Source organism: Parasteatoda tepidariorum, chromosome 2 (assembly GCF_982258835.1).
Source record: "Parasteatoda tepidariorum strain Cologne lab strain chromosome 2, Ptep-v5.0, whole genome shotgun sequence".
NCBI classification, from domain to species: Eukaryota; Metazoa; Arthropoda; class Arachnida; order Araneae; family Theridiidae; genus Parasteatoda; species Parasteatoda tepidariorum.
The window spans coordinates 119,991,233-120,018,144 of NC_141756.1; the positions used below are offsets into that span (position 1 = coordinate 119,991,233).

The 26,912-nt window shown below is 31.2% G+C and overlaps 2 protein-coding genes across 3 annotated transcripts in view; one reads left to right on the forward strand and one right to left on the reverse strand.

Moving 5' to 3' along the window:
* LOC139425040 (xibalbin-1) overlaps positions 1 to 22,056 on the forward strand; it is a 45,551-nt gene extending 23,495 nt beyond the window's left edge. The window contains exons 2-4 of the mRNA XM_071178021.2: positions 10,003 to 10,102; positions 10,997 to 11,057; positions 19,387 to 22,056. Coding sequence (XP_071034122.1) covers positions 10,015 to 10,102; positions 10,997 to 11,057; positions 19,387 to 19,525 — 288 coding nt within the window. The 5' untranslated portion in view covers positions 10,003 to 10,014 and the 3' untranslated portion in view covers positions 19,526 to 22,056. The remainder of the gene's footprint in view (positions 1 to 10,002; positions 10,103 to 10,996; positions 11,058 to 19,386) is intronic.
* LOC107453275 (xibalbin-1) overlaps positions 1 to 26,912 on the reverse strand; it is a 463,140-nt gene that overhangs the window by 433,416 nt on the left and 2,812 nt on the right. The window lies entirely within an intron of this gene.

Below are 26,912 nucleotides of genomic sequence, written 5' to 3' on the forward strand. Positions count from 1 at the left end.
GTTCGTTCACCAGAAGTTGGCACTTGGCTTCACCTCTTTGGACAAAGTTTATTTAAGCGAGGGAGTAAGATGAGAAATATATTCGCGCCTGAAATTGAGACAACACTTAATGTCCGCCAAACGCAAACAGTGAATTCTTTTTCAGTCACTTACTTCGCTTTATCATCTGATATTATACCTTTCGTCACTCTAGCTAATTATACACATTGCAAAATCTTTCAAAAAGGGACGCACTATTCACTCAAAAGAATCAAATTTATGAAAGAAAGGTTTGACAGTCGCTGCTTATTGGTTTCTTTTGAAAAATTCCATGCAAATTTACAAAATATTTAATCAGTGTCTCAGTGAAAATACCAACGCACCACACGTTATTTTTGAGACTCATAAACAACTGCTTTTGCGAAAAGTGCATTTTTTTAATATTACAAAACAAAAAATAAACCTTTAGTTATATATACTGTGATATAACTTATAATAAATGCAAACTATGTTTGATAAATGCTGTAGGTGAATAATAATTTCTAACTATTTAACTTTTAATTTATACCAATGGTGAAAACGATCAATTTTCATTTTTACTTGTTTTTCCCCCCTATCATTCCTTCATTTTCTCTTCCCATTTTTATCATGAAAATTTCCTTTTATCCATACATTTTTTTCTATTTTTTTTTCTTTCACTGACACTACATTTTAGAAACCACGACGCATTTAGGTAGGCATCAATATTAGATTAATATCATTTTTCCATGCCTAATACGTTATTGTTCAGAAAAACCTAACAATAGAGTTTTTATCTCTTTTGTGAGTGTCATTGATGATTTATTTGATTGACGATTTTTTTAGACTCACCCTGGACCTTTTAGGACCCCTAAAAATCACCTAAACAAATTCACAAATGTTCACATGTTTCTCAAAATTTTGCAGTTTATGAAAATCTGGTAAGGATTACGCTAGATTCTGGGAGGACAACAAATTGCGCTTTTGAGCCTTTCTGCGGAGTCACAAGCTTTTTATATTGAAGTTTACTTTTGAATTAATTTACATCTTAAGAAATGTCCATGAAGATTCAAGAGTTTGTGGGGAGAGTAGTTTTCGACAATGTCAATCAATCCTCATCTTTGAAAAGGTAGTCCAGCAGAGAATAGAGTTAGCATGTCTTATATACTAGTGAATTTGAATTGCAATTTTTTTGTGGTAGACACTACAGTACGTTTTAGTACTACAGTACAGGGTACCTTTTCATTGATGAAGGTTGACATTGCCGACAACAACTCTCCCCAACATTGGTGACCTGGGCGTCGTGTGAATCTGCCTACCTTGACAGAAACTGCCACTTCGCTTTGAACACGCCTACTTCGATGGACCGTCCGTATTGAACTGTTGACTTGTGACTGTAACATTGTTCTACTCACGCTGTTGCTTCGCAGACATGATCACACACAACGTTTACCTGTATACACTTGACTGCTAATGGTAACACAGGAGCTACCACGACCATGAAATTATTACAGCTCTCACGAATGGCACTAAAAATGTGGTGATCCTAATACAGCTCTCCCGGCTTCTCACGTCCAGCAATAAATCAACTAGTGGTATCCGTTCATCGAATTCTATCAGAGATATAATTCTGGTGGGGGAGTATTGTAGTGTGTCTACCACTACAAAAATACAATTCCAATTCACTGGTATATATAAGACATGTTAATTCGATTCTATGTGGGGGTACCTTTTCATAGATGAAGGTTGACATTGTCTCTCCCCACAAGTTCATATTGCTCCTCTGATTCAAATCTCTCCTTTATGATTTGGTGAATTTAATGTTTAAATTTTTTTTTAACGTTCCAAAAGCTTTTTTGATTATTTCAGAGTTACATTTGAAAGAAAATTCACTTCCTTGATATCCTTGCATAGTTGACAGTGTATCATAATTAGTTTCTATGACAGGGGTTCCTAAAATGTCTTTCGTGGAACCATAATGTTCCGTAACTGAGTCAAGGGTTGCGAGAATAAGGAATTTTCATTACCCAATAAATTCATTATTTGATCTTTCGGTTATTAAATGCTTTGGTCATTTTTTTTAAATTATTTGAGCAAAATATCAGCTTAAAAAGACATTACATAAATTAAAAGAAAAAATGCATTACTAATAACACTAAAATTACAAAAGGAATATGTCTCGATAAAAAAAATTTAGAGTTTCTCATCAATTTTTCAACTCAAAACAAAATAACCAAATTCCACAATAAAGAAATACTAGGGGGCCGCGCCCTGCTCGCTACGCTCGCCAACCCCCAGAACTGCTTCGCAGTTCCATTGCATATTGCTTCGCAATCTTATAAGAACATTTTAACAAATTTAAACCGTTTTATATATATATATATACTTACTTACTGTTTGTCTTACTGTTTTGAAATCGAAAGCAGTTTTTAACAAGTAGTGTTTATTCACAGCATACTGCATAAGTATCAGTAGAATTCAAAATTTTCTTGAATTCACCTGATTATTCTTACATATTGGGAAAAAGCCCATATCCGGAAAACTTAATATGACGAAGGAATACAATGCTATACATTAATTTAAAGCACTAATGCTCTAACCAGTTTCTAAACTAGCCCAACGATAGAATATTACTATCCCACGTTAAAAGTTATATCCTAACCAGCCAAGAATATCAATCCTGGCGTTAATTGCTTTTCGCCAATTTCCGTCAGAATAATCTGAAATACATCCCTGTCCGATAAGCGTGAAAAAATTCTTTTGTCCAGGCCTATCATTTGGGTGACAGTTTCGACGACACGCTTATTAGGTGGGTCTAATTTGCTCGATGCAATCTGGCAGACTATGTGGAATGTGAACTGATTATTGCCAGACACGAGGACATCCCCGTCCGAGCACAAATACCGTTTCCTGCAAATTGATTGTAGCTTTGCAAATGGTGGTATGCAATCCATCTCTCGTGGACTGTCCCCGCATTCATTTGTTGGTGGTTGCCGAGATCCCTAAATTCAGTCAGATTTCTATAGAAAGAATGGTAATTGAATAATTTTCAATTGTGCTGTGTCAATAACAAATAGTCAGCAGGATTCATTGATAGCAAATGAATAACTAAATTTAAATGAAGTTGTCTGAGATAACTTTTAATCTCATATTGGGTGTATAAAAATACAGAGTACAAAAATCACGATCATTAAATAAAATAATTTCGAGACAGCGAGTTTTCGAGATAAGTTCAGAACTAAATATGTTCTGAAAAATATATTCTAAACTAATAATTTTACTCCGGAAAGTAGTTATGAAACTTAAGAATTGTTATTATTAAATATGAATGCAATAATAGTTGACTATAAGTCTAAATATAACAATGATAATTTTATTTTTAAAAAGACAAAAATGATTATGCCTTAAATAAAATAAAAAATTCAATTTCGAAAAAAAATTTACATAAGATTTTCGAGATGTCTACATTGTACTGTAATTTAATATATACAGTCTCTGGCCAAATTATTAGTCGCCCTATAAGATTCTTTGCTAAATCTTAACTATCAGGTACTACTATAACAGCTATGTTTTTACGTGACTGAAACCAGTTTGTAGTTTTTTATGTTAGTGTATCCATTGATTAACATTTGTATTGCAATACGTTAAAAATAAATACAAATGGGAAGTACTATATAAATTGAGGGTTTTTCATAACCTTCATGCTTGGAGGAAAGAAAAGTATTATGTAAAAAATCTCCTGAATAAAAACCAATTACATATATGCTGAAATATAAAAGTACTGCATATAAACTCGTGCAAATCATGCAATTATTAAAAAACAACAGTGAGTCTAATTACTATAATATACTTTATATAATTAATAGGTTGTCGGGCTACCGAAGCGGGGGTGCCATCTCCTCCGCAGAGGATCAAAATTGTGATGGCATGTCTTCGGATCATCCTCCGGGATGTTCCGTCGCCAATAGCCCATTGTGCAGCTCTAGTGCGACGTAAATTAATAACATATAATAAATATTCTATATTTATATAATATATCCTCCAATTTATCCAATCATCGAACTTATATATCATCTAATTTAACTAATATTATACACGAACGTAATCAAGTGAAAACTGGTTTCAGTAGCGTAAAAATAAAGTTGTACAGTACCACCTGATAATTAAGATTTCACACAGAATATTATGGTGTGTCTAAAAATCTGACCAGGAACTTTATATATAATATGGCTCCTGAAAAATATGCTGTGTCATTTCCAGATCAGCAGAACCCGTTTTCAATGAAATTCATTCACTTTTGATACGGAAAGAATAAATTATTTCTTTTTAACTTGCGAATAAAAGAGTGAAATAGTAAATGAATGAACTAGTGAGTAAATGAGAAGACACTATGTGGATAAATGAATAAGTTAACGAGTGTGAGAATAAATGAGCTAAAGAACATCAACCAACTCTTGTTCATAAAAGAACCAAAAAAAAGCAGAAGGAAACTCTGTTACAAACTCGTTCTCATAAAATGCGGTGATCAATTGAAATCATGCGTTGCAAAGATGAGACTAAAGAGAGCGGAATAATATGTTCCTTACTTCGCGGGCTCTTTCAGAAGATGATGATCAACAGATGGAGTGTCAGGTAATCAATACCGCGGAAGCTATGTATGTAACAAAGCTTGAAGTTTACCCATCCTATGTGGATTAAGAAGAAAATCGAATCCCTCCAAAGATATAAAAGTTGTTTGTAAGTGACGCTGTCAAAGTTAATTTGTTGAACCAAACATCGTGTGGATCGATGCATGGAAAATGACAAATTTAAGTATCTTTTTGGTGTAAAAATTGTTTTATTCATTCAATTATTAAATTGTTTGATTTATTCCATTATTTGTGGATACTAGTTAAGACTTGGAAAAACCAGTTAGAGGGATGAACTGCTTTCTTGTTAAGTAGAGCAAAGTCGAATTCGTCAGTACGTTTTGTATTATCACGTTTTTATGAGGCCTAAAGCAAAACAAAAAATAATAATCTGCTGTGATTGAAAATTTGTCAGTTTTTTCCTTGGGAGCTTTGTGGGATTGCAGACGCATTTTGTACATTTGTATGTACGACTATGGTGGATGAATTTACATAGAAGTAGGGAGCGAAAGTAATGCAGATAATTTTTATGCAAAGACTAATATTTAACTTTTTTCACTTGCCCGAGATAATTTGGGCTAGTAAACTGATGGTAAGTCAAATATTTTTTTACGCATAAAAAAACTTGAAATTTCAATTTAGAACTTGTGTATTATGTTTTGTTTTAGGTCCTTATACTTTTTAATGAAGTAAAAAATATTTAATCTTTTTTCTCCAAAAAAAAATTGGCAAGAGAAGCGGTTAACATACTCTCTTAATTAAACACGAAATTTCCAGAATGCGGTGTCCCTATCTGAACACACTTTCTATTCTTCAAAAAATGTCTATTCAGAGAAAAAAATTTGTTTCTTTACCAAATAAGTATAATGTGATATAATAGAGAAATAATTTTCTTTATGCTGCTAAAAAGTTTAAATCAGATCATTCAATGAAAAGTTATTTTATTTCTTATCCTGCATTGAACAGTAGACCCATTTTTGAGTTTACGACTATTAATGTTCCCCCCTGGCATAGTTTCGAACCAAACCCAGAAAACAAGGGAACTTTTTGGATCACATATTGGGACTAACTATTGTGTAGGTCTTTTTCATACAACTAACCCATATTTGTGTTGTAAAGATAACACACAAAACTCCCATGGTTTGTCCAACGGCAAGTCAATTATATCGCATATTATATGTCTACCACTGAAGATAATTTTTCTTCAGTGAATGAAGATATCTTTCTATTCTCAAACCAGAAACAGAATTCGTATCTACCAGGCATCGCTAGTTTTTGCAAGGTACAAAGTACTTGATCGCTAATATTCGTGCAAGGTACGAATTTTTTATGGTTCGCAAAATATATTTTCATGAACTCATTGCGCGATTCCATCAATTTTTATATCTTATTCCGAGTAGAGAATTTCTAAACTTAATCGACAGATGGTAGTTTTTCGAATTCAAAAACTTAAGATTTCCTACTTACATTCATCGAAATAAAGAAAATATAGAAATTTTAAGTTCCTTTTATATTTAATATAAAATTTCAGTCTGTTTTAAATTCAGCTATCTGTTGCAAGCATACAGAATGCATTTTTTTTTCAAACTGAGGCGATGCATTCAAATAGAGAATTCCTTTTACATACCGGGAATACATCAGTCAAACTATTCGCATCTTATTTTTCACGGGATTTAAAGAAACAAGAACAAAATCTCTTAAAAATAGAGAGTAAGTTTATTCATAGAAATGGAAATCAGAAGAGATTGAGGAGCGATTGAAATGAGGTCTGTGACGTCAGAGGAACGAGTAAAAAGAACTATCGTTTGCCAATACTTTCGTTCTAAAAGACACCTTTATACTTACTTCTGTAACTTATGAATCTGTATTTAAATAAATTAAATTATGATACTTATGATAGTTTTATTTGAAACTTTATTCTCTAACTTAATAAATGTTACGGCTTTAACTTGCACATTATTTGTTCAAGAGCAAGATCAAAGGTTTTTCCACAATTTACCTAAAACATATATATTGACGTTTTCAGTACTGTTAAAGTTTAAAAATTTAGTTCTCTCATCCGATCAACAAATTTATTGATTGTTTGATCGTATTTATTGATTTGAATTTTTAATTGTTTGTTTACGTCGCACCAGAGCTACACAATGGGCTATCGGTGACCGTCTGAAAAACATCCCTGAGAAGGATTTGATGAAATGCCATCGTACTTTCGATCCTCTGCAGAGGGGATGACTCCCCTTTTCAGGCTCCGTCGAGCTACGATGATTCCCCAGCTTCGGTATTCCAACGACCTCCTCGCGAAGTCCAGCACTTCACGGTAGGACAGTTTAACAGGAACTTGTTTAACTGGTAACATTTTAACTGTGTGCGAGTGGTCACCCATCCGCACACTGACAACAGCCAGTGACGCTCGACTTCGATGTTTTAGTGGGAACAATGTCTTAACGATCATTCCACTGAGGGACTGAATTTTTAGTTTTTCAAAAAGAAATAACGGACATGACATTATTTCCTTAACACTAGAAAGACTGGGATTTAGTATATTGCCCAAAAGCAGTCAAAATGATTGGATCGTGAGAGAATAACTAATGTGTCAAAAAATGTGTTTAAAATTAAATTTATATTTTTTTACATTATTCACAGTTATATAGCAAGTTATTAGTAAATATTAACAATAAAAAATTACATGTTGTACAAGAAATCCCAAAATTCGAAGAAATTTTGTCATTGTATACATTTCTAATTGAAATTAAAAAGCAGTCAAAATGACTTCCTTGGGCAATCTAGTGTTAATTGTAATAATATTTTTAACCTACTCTATTTTTTATTTCATAGTTTTTAAAATGATTGATTCTATCAGCTAAAATGTTGATTGTTTTGTAACTTGATTTTTTAGTTGACAGAAAATAAATAACAAACATGTTAATTTAAACTTACAGAAGCCTAACTTTTGTTCCATAAAAGAAATTATTTTCAGTTTACCCCAATATGCAAATTATTTAGGTAGTTAATTACCTAGTTAATTGTGAGAAATAAAGCAATTTTTTGGTACTTTAATGGATCACCCTAGTGAATTTGCTGAATAACAGTTTCAGACATATATTAACTACTGATTTTACTATTATGACTCATATGTAATACTGATTTACACACACTTTTAATAGATTGCCTATTAAATACGAAAACAATACTTATTTCAATAAAAATGAAACAGTAACTACAAACAATTTACAGAAAGAATGCTTAGAAAAAATATTCTATAGGGTATTATATTAAAAAACTAACAACTATGAATACATTTAAATAGATAACTATCAACCATATAAAAAAAGAACTACAAAAGAAAACGAGATTTAAAGGTGACTTGTAAAATGTAAAATAGATTGATTAAATTTTAAGGAAGCTATACTTTCTCAACAGCGGAAACACGCTCCTGATAAGAAAAAAAAAACGAATTCGAAGAATAAATTAAATGTATGTAGTTTGAAAAAGATTCCTTCACACTAAAGTGGCACATTAAAATCTCCTTCGAACTTTGGATTTAACAACTTTGTCTGACACAACTCAAAGTCTAATTAGAGCAGAACTGCCACTTAAAGCTCTTAACATATAACTCCCAAATCTGTACTTTCAAATGCAAACGAACAAAAATATCAAGATTGCAAGACGTAGAATTCTATGTTTTCACTTTTAAAAGTAAACATTTCTGTTTCAAACCCAGACATATTCTAGGTAATCAAAGACCGTGGGTGAAAGGTCTTTTTCATAGACAAGTCGGAATGTTTTGGAGCATTTCATCATCTTCCTTTATTAAAAGTAAAGTAAATCTACCAGAAACCAGAGATTAAACCATAAAGGATAACAAAAACATTATCAGATTTAACCATTCCTTATCGCTGCTGCCTCAGGACTAATAAACTACGGCGGATCTGCTTTGAGGAAATCACAGGCACCCTTTTCTTCCCTTTTTATAGTCATCGCAAGATTTAATAACGGTAAAGATGCCATCTTTTTTAATTTCATCGGTGGAACTGATATTTGTGGAGGCGCAATAATGTAGCTTTTGTTGTTCATATTATCTGTGTTTTATCCATAAGTCAGGGATCAAATAGGATAGATAACTGTTTTTAATGCTGCGGTCTATTAGTAAGATACTGTATTATTAACTTGCCATAGTGATTGCACGAAACTTTAGATAAATCAAGCATTACTTAAACTAAAATAATCTATGGAAAATACTTTTATAGATAAAATGAGTTTTTTTAGTCTGAAAAATACAAGCCTATTATTAAGCGAGCTAAATTGTTATTTTTTTCAGTTCAGAAAAAAATACGACTTTTTAATTCATGTGAAATGTTTTTAATAGATAAATGTTCTTTTTCACTCTCGATAAATAAAAAAGCAGTGACTTTTGAATGGGTGTGAAATGTTTTCAATAGATAAAATATTACTTTTCAGGCTGAATAAAAATAAGAATGATTTCCCACTCTGAGCAAAATGCTATTAATAGATAATTCTACAATGAAATTGAAAAAAATACACCGTAAATGCTTTATGATTACACGAGAAAAAATAATTAATTTATTTTTTCTGTTATTAATGCTATGAATGCTAAAATAAAATTTCAAAAAACAAACTAATAAAACAAAATTAAAAAAAAAAATTTTTTTTTGCTATTAGTAGCTTATTTAAAAATGCCGAATATATTTAAGAAATCTAAACTTAAAATTTTTTTATTGCTTACGTTAATTTTTCTATTGCATGGCAGAACAAGTATTATTTATCAGTCAGAATCAAAATGCCTTCCTACTTTATGTTACAATTTTAATAGATAAATTGTCAGTGATAAATCAACATAAAGATTTAATGACTACTCTGTTTCAGTACAATGCATACTTTGAGTGAAATATACTTAATAGATAAAACTTAGTAGTGTGAATTAAAAAAAAAAATTCTAGGATCAAAATGTTTTTAGTTGATTAATTTTTATTAATAAATCTGTATAAAAATATAACTTTCTACTTTGTACAAAATATTTTAATAGATAAAATGACATTTTTCAATCTGCTAAAAAATACGACACCTTTGCAATGTATTTTTTTACTCTGCACGAAAATTCTTAACAGGCAATATATTGTTTATGAGTTTGTATAGGAAATACAATGATTTTGATGCGAACAAAAAACAGAAGCAAATATGATACAATTGTGCCCCAAAAAAATAATGTATTTGAAAATTTTGGAGTTGCAACGCATTTACAATGAACGCTGACATTTATCTTAGTGTATAAAATTACAATGACTTCCTACTCTACGAGTATGCTCTATGTTTTCACTGTATAAATTACAAAAATAAATATTGTTTTCATTTAAAATAGGTGTTTGTCAAAATGATGAAGTCCTATCTTTTGTTTGTGACTGTAGTCACTTTCATGCTGGTACACAGCATGGTTGCAGTACCTTACCCACCAGCTCTTGGTAAGTATTATTTTTCTCCTACACAACAAGTTACGTTCAATACTTGTAGGTAGGTATACACGTAAAGTTACGCGTAGGTTTTTATATGGCTACATACCAGAGTAGAAAATAGTCTGGTGATATTTTTGAAATCACACTTACCAAAAAGGTTGCGAAAATTGGTACATATTTGTAGGGATACATATAGCTGAGCAAAGCAAAAACCATTAAGATTTACCTTTAACCTTAAGAACCGGTATCCAATTAGATGTCACGGGATAATATAAGCGGTTTCGAGCAGCTGACTCAGTTTTGGGTACACAACTATCAATGTTCAACTCCATAGCCTTTCAATTGTGTGTCCAATTCAGAAGACAAGGAATCGAAAATGGGGACAAACAAGCTTTGTGTAGAACTTTTTGATGCAACTTTGATTTCCCCATTATCGTTACATGGAGTGAAAATCCACGGAAACCGACTGTTACACCAGCAACAAGAGGTTTCTAGCTCACTTAGGACGTCTGCAGCGTGATCGGTTCGAGCTAGGAACAGAACTCGAATCAAAAATTTGGGAGGAGAGTGTTCGATAACCTGACACACCACTGCTCTTTGCAAATAATAAAGCCATTTTACTATAAGACAGGGTAATAACTTATACCTTATGAGTGTTTATTAAATGTGCATGTTTTTAAGCACTTAACTACGTAAGTAGGCATTACTCTTAACTACACATTATGCATTAACCAGTTTCAAAATTTACAATAACTTACACGCTTGCACGTGTATTAATGATTTATACATTTATGGTGTGATAAATATACACCATATACATTATGACATTTTATTTACAAATGGAATTTGTAACTCATTCATCGTAATGTAAAACTAACTTTTTTTCCCTTTATTTTATTACAGATCGAAATCTTTCAGAAGATTACAGTGACAATAACTTGGAAAACATGATGAGGACTGATAAGTATGCATTACACAACACTCTCTTAATCAGTATAATATTTTATGGACATATTTGATAACTCTTCCAGTGGATGGTTCGGGTAGAGTTTAAGGAAAGGAGAATTTAATGCGGCTGTACTGCTCGAAACATAAGGCAAATCCTAAATAATACTAATTGCAAAAATTAAGAGATTGAAAAAAGCTATTACTTTATTAAGCAATGTTAGACGATATTCCTGATGCAAAAACAGAATATTAAAAATGAACAAAGAAAAAATTAGAATGGAGAAATAAATTTGACTTTGTGAAAATCATAAATCACGCTATCATGAAAATCAATCACAGGATTCGTGATATCGGTATCATAAATCCTGAGTTTATCTATAGAAAATATAAATTTTTTTCCCGAAAAAATAACAATAAATAAACTAAATAATATTCAACTAAAAATAGATAAAATAAATAGTACATTTCTTCACAAAAAATTAACAATTTCAAAATGAACTCTTTAATAAAGTCAATTTATCATAATATTCAGTTATTTATTTTTTCTTTTAGAGGTACATTAAACGCAGGTTCGTTTTTTTTATAGAATATTATTTCCTAAGCTTGACTTTTTAAAAAAAAAATACAGAGAGAAAAAATGTCGTTGAATCTATCACTATTCGGAAAGGAAAATTGTATAAAATACAAGATTCTTAATTTTTGTAACAAATCTTGAGGACAGTTCTCGAATTTTAATAATTGTCCTCTAAATTTTTATTCTCTTTAAAAACAGAAAATTTATTCAAATCTTAACATATTTTCTATGGAAATCTATTTTTTAGATGCAGTTAAATAACAAAAATGTGTGCGTTTTGTTTTAAAATTTAAATCGAGGTTATTTTTCTGACAGAGATTTTTCTTCTTGGAGATTTTCTCCCAGAGAAATACAAACGAAAAGCAAAAAAGCAACATTCCAAAGCTATATGATTGTCTGAAAATAATTTCTAAGAAAAAAAAGTTTTAATAATTATGAGCTATCACAAGTAAAATTTTTTTGTTGGTTTTCCATTGATGGTCCAACATAGTCTTGATGGTAACCATCAATAATTCCATCAAAAACAATTATATTTTTGATAGTATCCAACATAAGTAACTATCGCCCCAATGTAGAGATTCGGACAGGTTTAAGATGGTCCAACAAAATAGAAACTTGTTTTGATGGTTTGTTCATGTTGAACCAAACAATTTCCATAATAGTTTCTTAAAAATCAAATGTTGGAACAATCATGAACCATCACTCATTTGATGGGCTCATTTGATCATTTTGATGAGCGAACATAAAAAAAATCCAAATTGTTTGGTTGGTAAATTCCTAAAAACCAACAATTTCCATTAAACCATCATGAACCATCATGGATTATTGGTCCATGAGATTCAAACTTCTCTTAATGGTTAACCATCATAGTATTAAAATAGCATTTTACCTCATGGAATGATGGAATTTTGTTGATATATCATGAACGCATAATGGAAAATGTTGGGTGATTGTGACCATCAAATGATGTTGAACCATCATGAATTTCACTGAAGCCAACATAAACCATCAAAATGCTTTGATGGTGCCGTCAAGAATTTTGACTTTGTTATTTTACGTGTGTTTAACTACTGCAGATTATCATATAATATATACCAATACTGCTCGGTAATGACAACAAGTTTGATGAAGATGTATCTGTATTAGATGAAGATGTATCTGATATTAGTTTTCAACTAACACTTTGCAAACTGAACGAACTGCACATGAGTTATTTATTAGCTAGCCACTGCGCATTTTTAATACCTCCCCGATCAGTCGGCAAAGTGTTAAGTTAAGACTTACGCGGTAGCAGAAATTCGCTGAGAAACAAAGTTGTTGTTAATTTACGTCGCACTAGAGCTGCACGATGGGTAATTGGCGACGGTCTGGGAAACATCCCTGAGGAGGATCCGAAGACAAGCAATCACAATTTTGATCCTCTTCAGAGGGGATGGCACTCTCTCTTCGGTAGCCCGACGACCTGCACGCGAAGTTGAGCACTTTTCGGTAGAGCAGTTTAACGAGGACCCATACCGCACACTCTCGGTCCCTACGCAGACTGATCCAAGTGGTCACCCACCCGCACGCTGACCGCAGCCAGTGATGCTTGACTTCGGTGATCTGCTGGGAACCGAGTCTTAACGATCAGTCCACTGCGGGACGAGAAACGAAACAAAATTTTATCTTAGATCCAATATAGAGTTATTGTCAATTTATATACGATAGAATTTCAAAATTATTAGTTCTATCTTTCTGGCTTTTAAAATTATTTTTGACTATCCAAAGTATGTACGCAAGAAATAATGTTACATAGTCTTATATTTTGAGAAATAACTACTTTTTACAAATTATAATAGCTTTACTTGAAAGTTTACAAGATCTTTATGCAATTATAATTTATTGTTATTTCAACCAGAAAATTTCACAAACGGGCAACAAAAATAATTATATTTTTATATTTTAAGTCCTAAATAATTTCATAAATGAGTCATTCCATTTTTGTATCGCCTGCATTTTATTTAGCTGGTAAAAAATAACCTAAAGACACAGATCTCGATGCAGTTCACATGGAATAAAACTGATAATTGTGAAGCAAAATAACGAAGATCGAGAGAAGCTTCACTAAGTGTGGTAACTAACTCAGAAAGCTCTCGCAACTCCATATCTGTAGTTGTGTATCTGTAGTAATAATAAAACTAAACAACGCTGAAAGAACAAAACGTATCAGAACGTTATACGATAAAAGAATAATAATAAAGTTTCTAAATTTTTCTAACCTTCCAAATTAAGTATGAGTGTCATAGTTCAGTTTATACTTGCCCGGTATACCCTACACAGATTATTTTTAAGGTAAAGTGCCACTTTCCGGTATATTTCACATTTGACCGGAATAAACTAGGCTGATTTTTTTTTCTAATATAAAGTGCCATAGCCCGTTATTCCTTCGCTCTGTGTACTCAACTCCCATCACTTCTACTTTACCTGATACATAAAAGTCATTTTTGGATACAGTCAGTTAAGAATTTCAAATTATAGATTTGATGTACTTATAGGGAGTTGCTTGACCACAGGTGACACGAATAGCTTGTAGAGGCTAATTGCACAAATGTTAGCATCGGTCCCAACAATCTGGACAATTTCGATACTTATCTAACTACCTTAGATAGATACTTTAGTCTAAACTAGTTGAAAATAAAAATGCATAGGGACAAATCCGCGTGACGTAAAGGCAATTAGAAATTATATTGTTTTTAAATAAGTTTTCTAATCGATCAAAATAAAATCAGGAGCTTGTCGGTCGTGTGTACGTCTCTGTTATAACTCAAGAGCCTCTTCTGCAAGCGTCCTGAAAATAGGACAGTAGATGAAAGGTGCAATTTAAACCTCCGAAACTAAAATTCTTTTAAAAATTTCAGTTAGATTGTTTTTGAAAGATATTTAAAAAATGAAATTTTCCCCATTGGCTTAGAACTCACCATTAATTTATAATAAACTGCATAAAATTCTGCTTTTTTTTTTTTAAAGATTTTAATGTTAACATCAGTGATGTTGGATATAGCTTACACAAACAATCATTAACAAAAAAAAAAAGTTTTTTGTACGCTGTTTAATATCCAATTATTTATCATTCTTTATGTCGGATAAACTCGATAATTAGAGTAAACTTTGTATCATAAACGGTCACCGAATTAGTATTCCTAAAGTTATATGAAACTCCGTGTTTATTTTATTTCCAGTTGTGCTTTTTAAAAGTTGACTCCATGAAACTATTTTTTAAAATCGACAATTTTTTTAAATAAAAATAAATGAGTGATTGATACTGATTGATTGAAAAAAATTAATGGATTAATAGTGCGAATTTCTTTAAGAAGCATTAAAATATCCCATACTATTACGGATGCCACTGATGCTTGATTAATTTTGATGAGAAGTACTACTTTAAATAAGAGAAATAACCTACGTATAAAAAAGAAAAATTAATGGAGAAATAGTACAAGTCATTTAGTTTATTTGCACAAGTCAGGTGGCTGACAAACTAAGGAATGACTCAAAAGTATTCATATGATATTTAGTATATTTACCTGGAATACATAGATTTGGAAATTAGTTGTATAATTAGAGTGAATTAGTTTCCGATCACATGATCAATCACTAACCGAAATTTTCTAAAAATATTAGCTTTTTAAGTCTCTCTGGCAGAAAACAAATGACCGACAATCAATTTACTTTAACCCACGTGCTATTATATATATGTTAGATGTTTCGTAAGAACTACCCTTAATATATATTTTTAGAATTCTTGTAAAACGGGATATTAAATAATTAAGTAGATTAGGGGAGGTATAACGTATATCAGTATGCTGCTATGAAAACAAAAACATTCCTAAAGTCAAACTGAACATTGATATTGGAGATACAAGTTTAATAGTTTAGAGGTACCTAGTAATTTTTAATGGGGAACCGCCGTTGAACTGTATCTTAAAACAAAGAAGTTTTGGATAGTTTTAATACCTCCTTTGGTTTAAATAATTTTATTAATTTTTGGCAAAAATTTAAAGAGATTCTTGTTATTTTTTTAAATAGTTATTGCGACCTTTTATGAGTATAGTTTACTACTTTCCTTTTTGATTAGATTTCTTAACACATTCATCGCGCAATGGCGCGCCTCTGCACTAAATATTCACTCCCAGCCCTAAAATTGAAACAAAGCTCGAATTTCTTTATATCTTGTTTATTTTAATAGTAATAAACTGCCATTAATAACAATGCTTTCAATATGTATTCACAAACACAATAATAATTAAATATGAATAATAATATACCAAAGGCTTTAACAATTGTGATGCTGCAGCCATCTCATAAAAATAAAGACAAAATATTATAAATTGGAATACGCTAAAATGTTAATAAAAATTACGGAGCAAATAAGTGAGATGCGGAGATTCCAAAGAATGCGGAGCAAAACAAACTAAAAAAAAAAGAAGGGGGGATAACCAAAGAGATAACTATAGAGATAATAAAGAATGGAATACTTGGTATAGGTAAAGAGGGTATTAAAACTTTTCGAAAAAGGAAATCAACATTTCTAGATTTCGAGGAATCATCTAATAATTTCAAAAATTCTTATAATTCAGACAACGACCTCTTTAAGATCCAATTCTTCCAAAATGCATGGAAATCTATTTTCTTCTGATTTCAAAATCTTGCAACATCCGAGATTACTACCCTACCTTTACCCCTCTGTTTCTCCTTTTGTTTGCTTAGTTAGTTGGATCTTGTTACTCTACCCTATTGATCAACTTTGTCCACCCCTTTGACAGTGCTGAAACTTGTTAATTTTTTTCTGTGTTTCCCCCTTTCATTCTGTGTTTGGACGCTAAAGAAGGATCTTAAATATGGAACCTAAGCTTTTGTACTTATATAGAGCACAAAGCAAACCCTTTCTTTGAAATATGAAAGCTCTTTTTGAATAGTTTTCCAACTCTCCTTTTTCAAAAAAAAAATTGAAGTTAGCCTCCCTTTCATACTCTCAAAAGTCATTGTTATCTGTACTTGAAAACTCAAAAGTATTATATTATAACATACCGTACTAATATACCAAAGGAAATAATTAGACAAATTAGAAGGCCCACAATGTAGCACACTATTTAAGTATGCATGTATATATTTCTAACTAGCCGCCAAAGGCGGCCAGCTGTCCGCCACGCTAAAGGTTTTCACAAATAAAGTTTTTTAAAACATAGCAGGAAATCTGAAGATTAGTGGACAATTAAAGTGTTCCTGTCCTGCAATTTTGTCTTCATATCCAGCTCTGCTGCAGCTCTTGTGTTATAGCTCTTGAGGATGTTTGAAGATGTAACTTTGATGTGGCAACCTAACATATAATATAACTATCAGGTGGAGACTTGTTCTTTTTTTTTTTTTTTAAAGAAATTGTAAAAGGATACAAAAGTTGCTTTCGAAATTATCATTGGCCAATGGCTGAAAACCTCCTCTAATCTTCTTTGACGTTTCTCTAATACTTCTTGGGCTCTAGAATTGCTTGTCGAAATTCGATCATGTTCCATCCTTCTTTGACGTTCCACAGACTTGGCCCTTCTTCTTTAAGAATCTCTTAATATCTTTTTCTTTGACAAAATACAAAGTTTTTTGGAAGGCGGTTCTGCCATGTCAGTAATCGGGTTTTTAAGAAGTCAACGAATACTTTAGAACAACAATTACTATGAAAGCAAATCATGAAACTTCAATATTAAAATCTAAGTGCTTACCTGCAAACTGAAACTTTCTGAAAATAACTAATTACATTTAATAGAAACTGCTAAAATAAAGAATAGAAAACCAAAGAGATCCAAGGTAAGTGTGATCGTTCCTTCAAAATTTATTAAATTCCTATTTTATATATTATATAGCTACAACGCTTAAGAAAAAAAAAACTAAAATGCTAAATACGTGAAAAGAACACGAAAACGAATTAATTTTTTATGGTATCAATTTCTATTTCTATGTAATTTTTTATGGTATCAATTTCTATATCGCTACAAAAATTATCGTCTTCGCTTAAGAAAAAAAAATAGAGCGTGGAAAGAAAAGCTTATTATAACAATTATGAACAGCGACAAATATATCAAAGCGAAGCGTTCTATTTACGTATCGAATATGTTGCCACATTTTTAATACAAAAGTTAAACTTTTCTCCACTTTGATAAATGTAAACCAATGCGAACCTTACAATTAAATTATTAATTCCTTCGTATATTATTGGTTTAAGTAGTCGAAAATTAATATTTCAATTGTAAGGTTCGCATTAGCATACATTTATAAGAGTGGAGAAAAGTATATGTATTTTTTTAATAGTTTTTTGAATATGGCTCTTTTAAGACGAAAAAGCATAGATTTTCTTACAAAATGACTGATAACTAAAAAACTAATCCAAATTTTTGAAAAAGTAAAAAATTACTTCTTCATTATGTCAAAACACAATTATGTGCCGAGTTTCGTACCTGGGCGAGGCTTCTGGGGCGATATATTGTGATTACAGACACACACACAGCCGCGTTTATTATTATGTATAGATTACTTATAATGGAGTTAGAATGGAGATATTATTGCTCATATAGTGTACATATATATGGGCCATAGCACCCCCTCGCAAGCCTCTAGCTAACTTCTGACCAGACAAATATGGCAAGATCGGAAAAGTAACATTTTTCAAACGTTATGGCTCTAAATCTCAAAATGAACAAGGACAGAATTCGAACGATATTTAAAGTAAAGCTTTCATATGTTGAGGTCGTTCCTTACGGAATACCATATTTATGCAAAACATGTGATATTTTCAGAGCACTGCCTTTTATAGTTCATCTAAAAAGAACTCTCCTAGCCATCCGTCTGGACCCTGTGGCTGTGACTATAGTAACGACCTATAATTATTTCAAGTCATTGTTTAGGGCAAGTTTTGACTCGAAAGAAGGGGAATATTTTTCTTCCGTCTTCTGAGTTAAACCTAGAGAAACTACCCTCCCTGAAATGCGCTATTCTTATTTCCATAGCAGCAGACGGACTCAGACTTTGTGGTGGGGGGAGTTCTTACCGTAGACAAACTATAGATAGAGATATATTACAGTCTCACGATGCATAACGTATGCTGCCATACTCAGGTTCTGCACTAGCTCTGTAGCGCAGTGTTCTCCAACCCCCGATCCGCGGACCGGTACCGGCTCGTGGATCAAATGGTACCGGGCCGCCCATTTCATTGAAACTGAAATTATACCCCAGATTAAAAACATCTGTGTTCCATTAAAATTTTATTTATTTGAGAAAAGGGGGCCCCCAAAGGTAGAGACAAATTTTTGTAATGTATCATTGTCTCCGATTACCCCCAGATGGAACAGTCTCATTGCAAAGAAACAAGCTTAGGGTTCTCATTGATTTAGCGTTCTAGTAAGTTAAAATGCTAAATTACTTTATATTTATTTTTTGGTGTAACTGTATTTTGTTTTGAAGACATGTTTAAATACAATTAAAATTAATATGATGTAAATTAATATTAATATATGTAATTAAAATATTATATATTAAAATTAATATATTTAATTAAAAATTATCTAAAATATAAACAATCAACGACCCCCCCCCCTGCGGGCCGTGGTAAAATTATCAAACGTTGTCAGGTCCGCAGTGATAAAAAGGTTGGGGAACACTGCTGTAGCGAACCAAATTTTTAAATTTTATTTTTATTAATTGCGTACGTACAATCGCTAGGTATTAACATTTTCTTCCTTTTTTTTAGACGGGCATGCATTCGACGAGGAGGTGGCTGTGACGGCAAACCCAACGACTGCTGCGCAAACTCCTCTTGCCGATGCAATCTATGGGGCACCAACTGCCGGTGCGAACGGGCCGGCTTGTTCCAGCAATGGGGCAAATAAAACATTTGTTTGTTTTTTGTAGAGGACCTCCTTTCTCAAGTAGATGGTTTAATTCATAGTTCTACCTTGCACTACCTTGCTACCCTTTTCAGTTCATAACAAGAGGGGGGAAAATGATGAAATAATAATTCTTCTACAGCAATACTACCTTTCAAGAGACGGAACTTAAGCTGCTTTGGCGCTGAAAATACTATCGCTTCACGGTGGATAAATGCTCAATTAATAACTTGGCATAGTCAACGTGAATAACTGCTCGATCTATTATTACTTCAATCCCATATCTTCTGCACTCTAACGAATTCGAAATGAAATTGAGAAAGAGGCCAACCAATGCAAAGTTTTCTTGCCAACTTAAGTTATTGTGTCGCTCTGAAAACTTTTTTATACAGTTAAACCCCGCTATAATGAACCTTCAAGAGTTCACTATAACCGGGAGTTCGCTATATCTGTACTGCAAACAATTTTAATTTTTTCGAACTGATCCCTTTTTATTACACATTATTTACATAAATGACCCATAAAAACAAATGCAAAAGTTAAAAAACAATATGTAGTGACAAAAAATGTGTTACCTTTCATTTTTTATTACTCATCGTCTTACTTACAAAGAATTTGGGGATGAGAAATTGAGATAGAAGCAAACAAGAAAAGAAATGCTTATGGCTACATTCCACTCAACAGAAGGTTTTAAAAATTGGTGTAGATATTTCAGAATTACCAAAAAATTTAAAAAAATCACTCGAAGACAAAAAAAAGTTCCTAATACCCAATTTCCTCTCGTCGTTTGGTTCACTATATCCACAAGAAATATTATATGTGCACAGTAAGGCCCGGGAGCGAATAATTCGTTCACTATACCCGGGAGTTCATTATAAACCATGTTCACTATTACGAGGTTCGGCTGTATATATTTTTATTACCATTCATCAATACTGTTTTGAGCGATACTAGTTTTGTTAATAATTTTCCTTAATTACTCTGTTACTGCTTTCAGTAATATTCTTTATAGATAATTCAGCAATAATCTTAATAAACATTTCAGTAATATATTGCGCAACATATTTTAGCCATATTACTTCTATAGTTTACTTGGTCTTGAGAGTTTTCTATTTAAAACTATTTTTAAAAGACAGAAAATGAGCAATAGGTTTGTTATGAGGAAGAAAACAAAGTGAACTTAAAGCAATACATTAAGATGCTTTTAACTTTATTATTTATTTATATTTTTGGATAATACATATAGTTTGTAGTTATAATATAGTACTCTATTTTAAAAACATCCTGAACGGAATGCAAGAATATCACTGATATTGATTAATATTTAAAACTGTGCTATAAGAAGTTCACGTAATCATAATACCTAATTATATTTTAACAGAATCGTATTTTGCATAACTTTTATTTTTAAATATTAAGTTTTTAAAGATTTTTTGAATTTCTCATTAGACTATTTAGCACGACTTCTTAGCAATTTGACAATTTATTCAGCTCAAAGTTTCGATAACTATCAAATTGTAGCAATATATTGCTTTAATAACACTTGCATTATTTGACGCGAAAAAAAGGACAAAAGAGGCTTTCCTCAAAAAAATCTGTAATATACAAGTGGCGGTAATTATAAGTGCCTTAACTAAAGATTGGGTACTTTATGTCTTTCTCAATAACAATCTTAGAAGAAATTATTATACTTTTCTTCTCAAAATTTATTTCATTTATAAAATTTTAAAAACCCATCAAACTTGAAAAAGTTTTATAAAATAATCAACAAATTAAAAATATGGAAAAATCCGTTTCAGTTTAAACTATAATAATTTCATAACTATAATAATTGCATTACGAAATTGTGGATTGTGAAACATAACATTAAAAAAAATAGACCACCAAATGATTTTAAAAAGATTTCATTGAATCAATAATTATAAAAATTGAATTATAGTAACATAATTTTTTTATAGAAGACTTGAAAAAATGAAGAATGAAAATGAAAAATCAGCGAGTAATAAAATGGTAAATCGTAGTAACTCTTCTTTATAAAATAGGAAACCTTTTCCTATCAGGGTTATATAACAAGTATACTTTATAATGTAACAAAAAATGGATGCTTTTTAATTTTATTCTAACTCATTTGCTGCCCTCTTTCTAAGATGGAAAAGTAAGGATCACAGTTAAATTTCCGAACGAATTATCAATAACCTGGTTGCACCATATCAAACAAAATAAATAAAATGCACACCAATTTTAAAGTAACTTCCTCCCATCAAATGAGTTCGCTTTGTACATATTTTTCCAGTCTTTTGAATCGATGTCTATCATTTTGGGTGTTTGTGAAGCTTTCAAAAAATCAACACTTGCGTTTGTGTGAATTTTGTTTCAGTGAGTGTAAACATCCGTTGTTGAGAGAGAGAAAAAAAAAAGTATTTTAATGGAAAACCTGTTGATATCTATCAGATGTTTTACTCTTTCTTAGCGGTTGTGCTGCCTCGTGACCTGTTCTGTTATTCTTAATAAATTTATTTGCATTCAAAGTTTCATTTAAGTTGTGTCTATTTCATTCCTAAACACAATGTAAACCACGGAAAAATAAAGTTGATTCAGAAGCAAGAAGTTAATGTGATACGTAAAACCTCGCTACAATAATATTTTGGGGACCAAATAAATATATTGTTGTTAATTTGCGTCACACTAGAGCTGCACAATGGGCTATTGGCGGCGGTCTGAGAAACATCCCGGAGGATGATCCGAAGACATGTCATCACAATTTTGATCCTCTGCGGAGGGGATGGCTCTCCATGGTGCTCCACCCAACCTCCACAGAAAAAAATTATCTTTCAGGTGTTAATGCGATGATGCTTTGTGGTCATTTGTGACTCATGATCAGCTTTTAACATGATGGAAATGACACCTGTGACTTCTGAAGAGATAAGGGAGGTGATTCTAAGTACGGAAGATCTTGGGGTGGTCGGCAGTGAGTCTTCTTTTATCAGAAAAGATGGAAAAACGGCAAATGATAAAATAAGAATTTTTACAATAAATGGAATAAATAAGGTTGAAATTTGAAAAAAAAAATCGTTTTATAGGGGTTAATTTGCTTCAAAGAATATCGTAATAATGAGATTACATTAATTCATATGCAAGTTCTTCGGGACCACGAAGCATTATCGTAATAAAGGGAGTTATTGCTGTATTGGATATCGCAGTAGCGAGAGTTCACTGATATCAATTAACTTCGTGTTTCTGTACAAAAATACTGTTTAAGCAGAAATATTATTTACCTGCTTTTTTTAATGTTTCAAGCACGGTGTGAAACGCTAGAAATATGAAGTTGATATATTAAGCAACTTCATGTTTCGGTACAACAAAAAAAAAATTTATAAGTACTGTTTTAGTAGAGAAAGTATTTCTCCTCAGAATATCATTCCACTCATTCATTACATTAATTGACCCAAGTTCAACGCCAGAAAAATGAAATTAATACAGAAACTGAAAGTTTCAATCAACTTAATGTTTATATAAAAAAAAATATCTCGAAATAATGTTTTATGAAGTTGATACAAAAACTGGAAGTTATTGTATCTGCCAAATGTATTTTTGTCTAAAAGAAATATCTATTTTAAAAGTATAGTTTCAGCAGGTATAATATGTTAAACTCTTATCTAAAATATATTTTATAACATAATCTTAAGGGATACATTAAAATTACTGCGTACCTTTGCGGAACCCAGACAGTGTAATTTATTTATATCAAAAGAGCGAGCATATTTTTAAAAGTTTGCGAAAGGGTATTATTTCAATCGAGACAAATGGATGATTCTCCTCTCAACTGTTTCGATTTCTATGTAAATATTTGCATCAAAATTTGTTATTTATTTTTAAATTTTTTATTTATTTTGTTTTAATTTTTTTATTTGTTTTGTTTTAAATTTTTTATTTAGTTATTTAGTTTTAAATTTTTTAATCATTCATTTTTTTTTTACTTGCTTAGTTTTAATTTTTTTTTATTTAAATTTTTTTATATTCGGTGCCAGGAAAGAGGTTTTATCGGTTTTATTTCATTAAGAGTTCTAAACGTCTCTTCGTGCAAAATGTACCACGCTGAAAAATCAAAGTTTGGAACGAAATTGTGGCAAATATTTGTTTTGCCTATAAACTCTGTTATCAATTAGTAACTTCCTTTTGTCACAATATGAACAGATGACAAGTTGTCCATTCATTTCAGACTGTGGCAAGAAGAAAGGGTCTTTAAAAAAAAGTGCTAAAAGCTTTACTTCGGTGTTCTACTGAGAACCGTGTCTTCAGGATCCATGTCACCGCAGGAGTATCCGTAAGAGAAAGGAAAAAATCGAAATTATAAAACTATCGCAGATAAAGGAGAAAAAAATTACGATATGTAATTAAATTAAGTAAAATGAAGCAATTCACGTTAACTGTTCTTATGTTTAATTTTTATAGCGCTGAGTTTGAATTTCGATCTAGCGAGCGAGACCCGATTTAAAGAATATTTTTCCGAGACCCTCGCTTTAAACAAGTCCTATTGCAGTCTATAAAAGTTACCAGTTTTCCACAACTTATTATCTTAGAATGTAAACTCCAAACTTTTGTCAAAAATTAGATATTTTATTCTAATTTATGTTTTTTTTTCCTTACATTTTTGTTCCTTGCTAGTTTGACTAGAAAGTATCCTGGGCTCTGCAACCCATAAAAATCATGTCTAAGCTAGTCCATATTGTTCAGATCTCTTATCTAACATAGTTAGTCAAATTTAAATAGTAATAGCTAGTAATTTAGCTAGTCAAAAGAATTAATTTAAATTGTTAGTTTTAAACACAAGACTGAAGATACCTAGATTGCCCAAAAGCAGTCAAAATGACTGGATTGTAAAAGTAACTAATAAGTAAAGAAATTTGTTTAAAATTAATTTTTTATATTTTTCATACTATTTACAGTTATATATCTAGTTATTAGTAAATATTAACAATAAAAAAAAGTTATATATTGTACAAAAAGTCACAAAATTCTAAATAATTGTGTCATTATATACATCATTGTTTTTCTGATTGAAATTAAAAAGCAGTCAAAATGACTTCTTTGAGCAATTTAGCGTTAGGAAGGAAAAAAAGTTACCTAAATTCGTGTCATTCAGAATATAAACCAAGCAGATTTCTTTTGTTATCAGCAGAACTAAACTAAAAGAGTAACTTAACAATTATTTTTAAAGCTGTCTCTACTAGATTGGACTGCCACAAAACAATATGGCTTCTGTTTGTTTCTTAACGTCCTCTACTTAAACAATGGTTAAAGCTGTCTGCTACACTTTGTCATTAGTTCTGGTTATATCTCAACAAAGCCAATCAATAAAGGGAGATAATTATCTAAAGTATGATTTATCACAATCAAAAATGATTAGTGTCTATTCATATGGATGGTTTATAAGACTCCAGATGTATACTGTTTGTGAAGATTACCTTTTTTGCTAAATTCCCTTTTGTTTCACAGAAACATATTTCAGAATAAAAAAAAACTTTTATAATTAAAAAAACACTTTCCAAAAAAATTATTATGTTTTTAAAAAAACTAAGCATTATAAATACATGACCTTTTTCATGATCAATAAAAACATTCGAATTGATGTTGACTCCTCCCCCCCCCACACACAAAATACTAATGTGGGCTTAATATATAAAAAAAATACTATACAAAATCAAAAATAATCTACAAAAAATACTATCACATAGAAAAATAATTATCTAAAGCAAAGTATTCATCAGCATCTAAGTATTTGTTTATTTAGATTTAATTTTAAAAAAGTATTTATTAACTTTTTAAATCATATTTTGCTTCATTCAAAATTTTTTTCCTTTACTTAAACATTAAGAAATTTGTTTAAATCACAATAAGAAATCAGCTTATTTCTAAATGTTATAAAAAATTCTTTTTCTTGTCGGTACTTTGTTCAAAATTTCAGTAACATTCTTGACGATTAAAAAAATGTAGCGCTTTGTTTCGTTAAAGCCAATATTGGTACTTCCTTTCCTACCGTGTGCACCCGACCAACTTAAAAATCCTAGTTTCCATGACAACGGCTTGATGTGAAGTGGAGTATAATTCAATTTGAAAATTTTACTACAAAAGCATTTGAGAATGCACTGATAAACATTCTTTTAATTATGTGACATTACAAACGAAAATGAGCACTATAAAACGTGAAAATCAAAACAGAAGCACAGATATTGATAAAAAGTTTTAATCTTAATAGAAAGTACTTACTATTATAATTTATATTTGTTCTGTAGAATGTAATTAAAACACGGACCTAGAAAATTTTCACCAGCAGTAAATTTGACGGAAAGCTATGCTGCTTACAATTACCTTTCATTTGTCACTATTATTACACTTTCTGTGAGCATAAAATAGATGTATCTCCTTATTTACTGAAAAAGAGCTAATATATGTATTTATAAATATTTAATTATTCTGACAACGAATATAGTTTCCCAGAAAAAATTTGAAACCAACTCTTTCAGAACACTCAAAAAAATTTTTAAAGCTGCTGTGAACTGCAATTATTGCAAATAATTGAACGGTAATTATTGCAAATAAGAAAAGTTTTCTTACCTGCAAAAGAATTAGACAATTTGCATGAGATGATAGCAAACTTCGACGACAAAATCCGCCATTAGTCAACAACATCAGACAACTTTTAAAAAAATTAATTTCAACTCGCAAAGACAATTTCAAAGACAACTTTCATGAGATAGCAAGCTTCAACAAAATCGTTCATCTTGTCAACAGCTACAAAATAAGTTATCGGTCGCAATTAAAGTTTGCGCCTCTCATAGTACGAAAGTTTGGTGCAATCGATTGCGCCATGAATGTATTTCTCGATCATATTTACCGATTTATGGTCCAACCGAAATAAAAACAATTTTTCATTTAACCAATTTATGGTGCGACTAGAAATTTTGCACCAGTATTGGTTAAACATTCACCGAGTTTTTTTACAGTGTACGCTGACTGATTAAAGTGGTCACCCACCCGTTTACTGACCGCAGACAGTGATGCTTGACTTCTGTGCTCTACTGGTAACCGTGTCTATACTGCGAGATAATGAAGTTCAGATTTAACAATAATTAGTATATATTTTAAATTTATGTAAATAGAAACATTTCTAAACGCTTTGCAGATAAAATTGCTACGGATGCTACATTTTTGACTTAAAAAAACTTTCCAGATAGGTTAAAATGGAGGAAAAGTCTAGTAAAATAAGGTATATTTCTACTCAGCAAAAACCTTTCAATGTAAACCTAAAAAGGTTTTTTTTATGCAGTTTATGTGTAAACCTTCTAATCTTAAAACAAGATCTGCGATAATCGGCTCTATTCTACTCACA